The sequence below is a fragment of the Spea bombifrons genome, chromosome 8 (assembly GCF_027358695.1).
Source record: "Spea bombifrons isolate aSpeBom1 chromosome 8, aSpeBom1.2.pri, whole genome shotgun sequence".
Lineage (NCBI taxonomy): Eukaryota > Metazoa > Chordata > Amphibia > Anura > Pelobatidae > Spea > Spea bombifrons.
This window is the reverse complement of record NC_071094.1, coordinates 5,384,223-5,393,109: the sequence shown is the minus strand read 5'-3', so window position 1 is coordinate 5,393,109 and position 8,887 is coordinate 5,384,223. Positions and strand designations below refer to the sequence as shown.

At 42.3% G+C, this 8,887-nt stretch overlaps 1 protein-coding gene across 1 annotated transcript; it reads left to right on the top strand.

The window, feature by feature from the left end:
- The first annotated feature begins 3,029 nt into the window (after positions 1 to 3,029).
- EXOSC2 (exosome component 2) lies at positions 3,030 to 8,722 on the top strand. Its single transcript, XM_053472833.1, has 9 exons — positions 3,030 to 3,196; positions 3,812 to 3,913; positions 4,794 to 4,839; positions 5,104 to 5,193; positions 5,799 to 5,864; positions 6,276 to 6,344; positions 6,800 to 6,976; positions 7,175 to 7,303; positions 8,368 to 8,722. Exons 1-9 carry the CDS (start codon positions 3,075 to 3,077, stop codon positions 8,446 to 8,448), a joined length of 882 nt encoding a protein of 293 aa, XP_053328808.1. The 5' UTR covers positions 3,030 to 3,074; the 3' UTR covers positions 8,449 to 8,722.
- The last annotated feature ends 165 nt before the right edge of the window (positions 8,723 to 8,887 follow it).

Here is an 8,887-nt window from a genome sequence, read left to right as displayed (position 1 = left end):
CAGGACTAAAAAGGTATTTTTTTTTTTTTTTTTTATGAACTTAAACACTAATAAACCCCGGGGATACATTGTAGATGTAAATAGGGGGGCCGGAGGAGATAGCGCGATACAATGTATCCTCTTGGTTGCCTTTCATGCTGCGTGGCGGTGACCTCGGGGAGTGTGATGTGACAGCGTCCGAGTCATCGGTGAGAATGAGACCCCACGCCGGCGGATCCCAGAGACTGAGCGCCGCCGTAAGCACCTATTACGAGACATGAATAGAGGGCGATGTCATACATTAGAAGGGAATCGCAGGCTGACAGCGGCTTCTGTGTACCTCGCTCGCTCACAGCGGGGAGCCGCTTTGAAATGTTTCAAAATACAGGTGAAATAAAATAATCGGAGAAAAAAAAAAAAAAGAGCTGGAGAATGGGGTGAAAAAACACACATATATCACAGCGCCGGCAATGATGTTGAAAGCTTTACTCGCTTTCAAGCCCAGGATCTGAAAGCATCTCTTCAGCGGCATTTACGGGAATAATATTATGAAATTATAATGCTTTTCCAGGCGCTTTCTTTTCTTTTCTTTTTTAAATGTCTGTATTTTTATTTTTTTTTATGGTTTATTCTGCAAATTGTTCGGTCTTTTGATGCTCGGAAGGGGGGCTGCGAGAAATAATAATAACAAAAAAAAACAAAAAAAAAAACCCCCATGGATGAGATGGCAGGAGATGCTTCAAATAATCCGGAGTGAACGCTCGTAAAAAAATATATATATTCGATGAATCCACGGAAATAATAATGACATCATTAATTCAAATTATAACTGTATATATATAAATAAATATATATCTATATATAAATAAATAAATATATATATATATACCGGTATATTTTTATATATACATATGCACACAATGTAAATAGTCCATGTAAATAATCATTTTATTGCACGGCGCTGCGGAATATGATGGCGCTATATACATAAATACATCGTAATGATAATGAGATCGTTAGGAAAAGTGCTTCATTTATATAGAGATAACTATTTCATTTTGAACAATATTTTAGAGTTTAAGCTGTACATTGCTTTAGAAGCCATGTAAGGACGTTTTACTTTACTGAGAAGGTGGTGGATAAGTGGAACAGCCTCCCAGTAGAAGTGGTAGAGGGTAATACAGCGAGGGGATGTAAACATGCATGGGATAGGCGTACGGCTCCTGAATCTAAGACGAGACAGGCGACTGATTAAGGTTGGAGTCTTTATAGCAGACTAGATGGGTCTTATATGATTAATTAGGCTCTGTTTCCAGTGATGTATCTTAGCCTATGCCGAGTAGGCCATGGGCAGTAGGTCGGGGGCCGGTAGTCCCTCTGCTGTTAAAACCGGGGGGGTTAGATCACCCACTTGGCCAATCAGGCCCCCTGGTATCCCGCTGCCCAATTGGCCGGTTACAGAGGAGATCTTCCATCTCCCCAACCGGCCCGTTTGCACCTTGGAGGCGTCGCAGCCTTTACGTCACAGAACTTGGGGATATGCCGTTAGATATCGGGGCGCCCCCTGTGTCTTAAAGGCACGGCGCGCCTTTTAATGCAGGGCAGATGCCGACGAGGGCGGCTGGGGCTGCTGAAATCTGTTACTTCCCCCGGTTCCTGCACAGATGGTCCATGAGGGCCGAGGCCTGGCACAGCTGTTACGGCAAAGCACTCTGCCTGGGCTTTCATCACCACAGAGGGCAACGGGAGACCTGTACGGGGTGCTAGACCCAGGCATTCTACTCTACGTGGCAATGTAATCATAATTAGGCCGTCTTTGTTTCAGTTACTTGTGCATAATTGGCTATTTTCATCAATTGTACTTCATATAGGGCCCCATCCCTCAACAGGCCCAGACTGGCCCTGACTAGGCGGTCCTGGCACTTTAAGGCCATCGGCCGCCCAGCGACGTACGTGTGGCTGCAGGCTGAATACACAGCACGTGGCTGCGCACGTCCAGCCGGCGACCACACACTGCAGGGCCCGATCTGCTGCTGGAACGGCGGTATCGGTAGGTAGCTGGCCCTATCGGCATTAGCCCCTAAATCGTTTATAACTGGAATCGATCTATACATCGCGGCGTATGCGATAGACTATTAGATAGTAACACTTTTGGAACGTTCTAGGTTGATATTCAGTCACAGATTCCTAGCAGCCGACGCGAGCCGCTGCAGCGATGACCCCGGTCCCTGGAATCATTGGTCCCTGGTCAGCCCTGCAAACACAACGGCTAATGCTGCCCCCTTGTGGAAGACAAACAGAATGCAGCTGGTCCAAGACTCAGGAACGCTCATGATTGATGGCTTTGTGTCTGTTTCACCTCTAGTGTTTGGGGCTTAAATACCAAGGAATGCTGATCACCTTTAAATGGCAACATGAGAAAACATCCATGAACATAGAAACATACAATCTGCCGGCACGGCGGCCCCATCTAGTCTGCCCGTTTTTCCTGCTGTAAAAACTCAAACCTTCAACACTCTGTTGGGTGGCCGTTCCACTTATCTACCACCCTCTCAGTAAAGTAAAACTTCCTTACACAACATCTAATCCCCAGACTCTCTAGTTTTGGGTTAGAACATGATGTCATCATCTTAAACTAAAAGATCAGAGGCTTAGATACAATGCAAGGAAGTTTTACTTTACTGAGCGGGTGGTACATAAGTGGAACAGTCTCCCAGCAGAAGTGGGAGAGGCAAACACAGTGAGGGGATGTAAACATGCATGGGATAGACATACTGCTCCTGAATCTAAGACGAGACCAACGACTGATTAATATAGATAGATAGACAGATAGATATATAGAGATGATAGATAATAGATTGATGAGTGGATAGATAGCTAGATAGATAGATAGAGGTACAATTCATCCATTTCTGTTATACCTCAGTCTTCCAGCAGGTGTCGCTCTAAGACCACATTATCTTGCCAGTAGCAAATATGTCTCCTGGTGTGTTCTTGCCGCTCTACCGCTGTCTTCTAATAATTATGGCGCTTAGCGGAAATCCGGGGAAACCAACATGGCGGCGCCCATTTACTGAAAAAGACGGAGCGTGAGAATGGCGGTGGAAGTGAGGTTACCGGTGGCACGAAAGCGGGTAACTGAATCAGTGATTTCGGAAAGTACCCGGCATCTGGTGGCTCCCGGGGACACAATCACCACTGACACCGGGTTCATGAGGTGAGTTCCGGATCCCCCGGGTGGCCACGTGACTAAAGAGTACTATATACCGTCTCCTCCCGTATCCCTCAGTTACATCCCTATAAGTGCGTTTTTCTTAATCACAATATGATTTCTGCTATATGGATCCTATACATTAAAGATCATTTGCTTCTGCCACACAGTGATCTCACTTTACGGCATGTCACATGTGGTGATGCCTGTCAGTGGACTATTTACGAGTTCTCCAGACTTTGTTTTTCTCTCTTAAAATCATTTTAAATTGCACTATATATATATATATATATATTCCATTTAAATTGTACTTCAGTGTGATGGACACCCTGCTGTGTATTAAGCGTGTTCCATCTACATATTTTAATGCATTGTAATTTAGATTGTAAGCTCACGTGCGGGGCTCTCATAAACCCACCATTCTTGGCAGGAACTTTGTATGAAAGATCCATAACGCAGATAGCAAGAGCAGTATCTGCAGCCATATGTGTTAACGTATATAACCGCCATCTTTAAGTTGTATGGTTGGTAATAACTTTGCGAGCTACAATATGTTTTATGCTTGTTAGTTCTGTATAATAACGTCTGTTATCTAACATCTAATTATTTTCATGTCTCCAGGGGTCATGGGACGTATATGGAAGATGACAAGCTGTTGGCGTCCGTGGCTGGCGCCGTGGAGCGCGTCAATAAGCTGATATGTGTCAGGGCTCTGAAGACGAGGTATCTTTCTATAGTGCTTTAGTTTCTCGAGTTCCATTAACATACAGATTGTGGGTAAAGTACGTGATCACGTAATAGTATCACACATATGTGTCACAATCTGTATGTGTTAAAAAGCTTTTGTAACATTGTAGATCCTTTGGATCATAGTTTCATAGTACATAAGGTTGAAAAAAGACCTAAGTCCATCAAGTTCAACCCTTCTACCTAACCTTCCTATTCTTGATCCAAAAGAAGGCAAAAAAACCCTAATTAAGCTACTTCGAATTCTGCCATCAGGGGAAAAAATTCCTTTTTGACTCCAAAAGACAATCGGATTTCTCCTTGAATCAAGAAGCTCTAAAATATTAATGTTATTCTATTTATATCCCTGTATGTCATGCCTTCCTAAACAAATATCCAGATCCCTTTTGAAGGCATCTCATGCATCTGATAGAACCACCTCCCTAGCCAGTGAATTCCATACCTTTACTGCCCTCACTGTGAAGAATCCCTTCCTTTGCTGTCTATGAAACCTGCGCTCTTCCCGTCTCAGAGGGTGACCTCTTGTTCTTTGTATATTTCTGTTAATGAACCGGTCACTGAAGAGCTCTTTATATTGGCCCTGCATATATTTATATAATGTTATCATATCCCCTCTGAGACGCCGTTTTTCCAGCGTATATAATTTTAACTTTTTTAGTCTTTCTTCATAACTAGTATCTCCCAATCCCCTTATTAATTTCGTAGCCCTCCTTCGTACTTTTTCTGGTTCCATAATGTCCTTTTTAAGGACCGGTGCTTCACGCTTTTATCAGTATATGATCTGAAGCAGAACAACCTTTTTGTAACCTTGTATCCTGGTTTATGGAGATTTGTTAATTAGATTTTTTTTTTTTAGGTACAACGGAGAAGTTGGTGATATCGTCATTGGTCGTGTAACGGAGGTGATATTTTTTTTTTCTTTCTATGTTGGTAAATATAGTGACTTTAATGAGACTTTTAGGGTACACTGTAATGTGTGCCGACACCAGCTTTTAAATGCCTCCTGTGGCAGATAATACAGACGTGTTACCGGCACTGTCTGATTCTGTGCGTCGCGTGCTGTGGCTGGCGTTATGCCTGCTGTATTTCTGTGAAATGGTGTGTTTTACGTGTTCTTGCCTAATATTATTCCAGGATGCTTATAATAATCTGCTTTCCTCTCGTAGGTGCAGCAGAAGAGATGGAAAGTGGACACTAACGCTAGATTGGACTCGGTGTTGCTGCTTTCGTCTGTAAACCTTCCTGGGGGAGAGCTGGTGAGTCCATTCTGAACATCTTAGGTTTTTATCATCTCGTAAAATGTTGCTCAGTCCATGCGTGAGAGTTTAGGAAAACAGGAATATAATGAAAGTATTACGCTAGCATAAAAAAGCGCAATATTATACGGCTATATCTTAAAAACTGGCAGTTTTTTATTTTATTCACCCGAATAACAAATTCTGTGTCTCTTAAAGCATGTGTTAAATATCCATTGAAGTGTGGTCCTCTTTATCCTTCATAGGCTTTGTTTGAACAGCATCATTTTAATCATACTGCCTGTCAAACGCTAATGTCGGGTTAATTCTTCTTGAAATTATGTTTAATAGTCGCTGTAGCTGGCAGCCCATCGTTGGGGCTTAACCACTTAAATTCTGGACTGGCTGGATCCAAACTGTCACCATGAGGGTTAACATCCCAGTATCCCCGCGTGTCAGTGTTACATCCGGCAGTAATTAGATTATCCTCCCGTCGGTGCCACAACGTAACCTGATTTAGTCTTTGCACGGCACTGGGGCTTCTCCGGGGAGTCTGTTGGCAAGCACCGGCCCTCCTCTTCATTATACGGCAAGCTGCTCTCATGTGCATTCCTTTTCTCTTTCAGAGGAGGAGGTCAGCCGAGGATGAGCTGGCGATGAGAAGTTACCTGCAGGAAGGAGACTTGATCAGCGTATCCTTTGATAGACCGGGGCAGCTGGCACAGCCTCTGTGACTTTATTCTGTGCCAAGCAGCTCCTGCCTGCGGCATACTATATCATCGCGGCGTTTTTATGCAGGCAGCCGGCTGTGTTAGTGCTGCTGTACAATATATTCACCAAAGAGGCAGAGATACAGAAGACGAAGCTGCCAACGTCTGCAATGCACAGGGCTTGTAGTAGGTGAGGAGGCTTCTGGCACCAGGGAGGGCATCTCTGAGAGCTTTCGTTTGTAGAGACCCGCATGGCTTAGGGCCATATAAAAACCAAAAAAAATACTTGAAGGTCGAGGGAAGGTATAGAACAATATTTTTTTTAAGCTGTGAGCTTGAAATAAAGGTTTAAGTACAAACATTAGAACGTTCATCCTTGACTCCGACTCGCAGGCAGAGATTCAGGCTGTGTACTCAGATGGAGCGCTCTCAATGCACACACGCAGTCTCAAGTATGGGAAGGTCGGTCTCTCTGTTATCTCCTAATCTCACTATATCATTTCATTTAGTGTGTGTGTGTATGTATGTATGTGTATATATATATATATATATATATATATATATATATATATATATATATATATATATATATAATATGATATGCTGTATACATGGGAACAGAAGGCAAGGTACAGTTGCATTTTCTAATCAATAGTACAGCAACTGAGCAAAAACTATCCCAGTAGCATTGTCCGATCTGCATAACCTCGTTGCCATGTTGGTACTCCTGCGATAGGACCGGCTGTGATAGATTGCTGCTCCATGACAGGCCTTGTGGTTAATTTACTTGTAAAGATGATTGTAAACTACCAAAAATAAATCATAATAAAAACCTTTTTTGTGGTCCAAAAACACTGTTCTCAATGCTGCTATGTATTATTATTTTGCATTATCTTTTTAACTGTTCCTCTCTTTAGCTGGGGCAAGGGGTCCTCGTTCAGGTGTCGCCGTCGCTGATAAAGAGGCGCAAGACCCACTTCCATAATCTGCCCTGCGGGGCCTCTATCATTCTGGGAAACAATGGCTTTATCTGGCTGTGCCCCATACCCGAGGAGACGGAGGAGGAGGCTGGTGGCTTTGTCACTAACCTGGAGGTAATATTGCAAAGGTGACACGGAGAGCGAGGCCTGGGCTGAATGGGGGGGGGAGTACTCGGCACCCCTGTAGTGTGCATTGTGTATATCTTCTTTAAATTCAAAACGGATCGTCCGTGCTTCTGCTCTAGCCTGCAGTTTGCTTCTTGTTTCTAAAGAAATTGGTTCTGAAACCTCTTTCTGGGTGTTTGTCTGCAGCCGATATCCTTATCTGACAGAGAAGTGATTTCTCGCCTGAGAAACTGCATCCTCGCCCTGGCAAATCAGATGATGATGCTGTATGACACCAGCATCCTATACTGCTACGAAGCTTCGCTGCCTCACCAGGTACAGTAAATGATGATTTGGAGTTAAAGACTAATGAGTGTTATCTCTTTGGTAGTTTTACTTTCTCCAAATGAGTTAAAAGAAACCATCTTTATATTTTTTTTGTAAATCAGTGTTAATGTTTTGGGGGCTACTTATTCCAAAAATCTAGATCTGTGACAGAACGTGGCCAGACTGGAATATCTACTAGAAACCTAGAACTTGTCACAAGGACTGACCCATTTGGCCCACCTAGTCTGTCTGTTTTCCCTACTGTAGAGACTTAAACCTTTGGTCTCGTTTTACGTTCAGGGCAGCCATAACCCGTCTTAAAATGATCCTCCTCCATCTCTATCCATCCTTACAAGACTTTCTGATATAATAACTACAGAGGAGCGATTGCTTAATAGGAAATAATAATCGTGCTGTTAGGATGGCTGCTGTTATGAGTATGCACTAAACATGGGGCTACAATTACATAGGTTGCTTATTTGAATTATTAAGCAACATTACATCGGCTTATTTAATTTACTGACCTGTAAAATCTACGATTTGGGAATAGAGACATGTCTGAGCATTTATCAGGTAATCGATAGTTTAGTTTTGTGCGTTCCTGAACGTAGCTAATGTCGCCTACATCATTCTAAATTGGCTGTTTCTGTAAGTCAAATGATGTTATATACTACTTATGTGCTGTCTACCCATTGTACAGCGCTACTGAATTTGATGGCGCTATATAAAATAATAACTAAGGTGAATGGCTACGGGAAGCTATCAGGGGCATTGACTATTCATTATGGCTGCTGCCACCTGCTGGAGGAATTAAGTAATTGCTGCTACATTCTTTAATCTGTTGTTTTAGGGTAATATTACAGTATACTCCCATTTCAGAGAGTCTGGTGCCCCCAAAGTTTAAGTATCTTCCCTTTTTTGATCTATACATCCTTTTCTTGATCTATACTCTATAACAAAGACTATTAGTCTATGTGAGCTGTCTTCCATTAGCGTATCTATTTAAACTCTTGCTGCCTGCTTCACATGTTAACATAATTTACGAATATTTCCATCCCTGGGGTATTTTGCAGATCAAAGACATACTGAAAGTGGAGGTCATGGAAGATATTGTGCTGGAAACCCGGCAACGTCTTGCAGAACAGGAGGGATAACTTCTTCTTCGGAGGCAATTCCGTGCCGGGCCATTTAACCAGCTGCCCAAAAGGCTTAAGATCTACCGAGCGTAAATAATGTTCTCCATGAAAGACTTAAAAAGGAGGTGCTGACTTTCCCCTTTGTTTAAACCTCCCAATGAGTCCATTTGTGTTTGTACCTGGAGAAATAACATCTGGTTTAGTAAAAGCAGTGGTAGTTTGGTGTCCTTGCATAACATTGTATTCAAGTAGAAAAAAAGTAAGTGAAAGCGGAAAAAAGTTATCCACCTGCTTTATCATCTCGGAAATTATATATATATATATATATATATATATATATATATATATATATATATATATATATATATATATATATATATATATATATATATATATATATATATATATATATAGGCGATGTTTCATTCTTTTACCTTTCAGAACCTGCTGTTTGCCA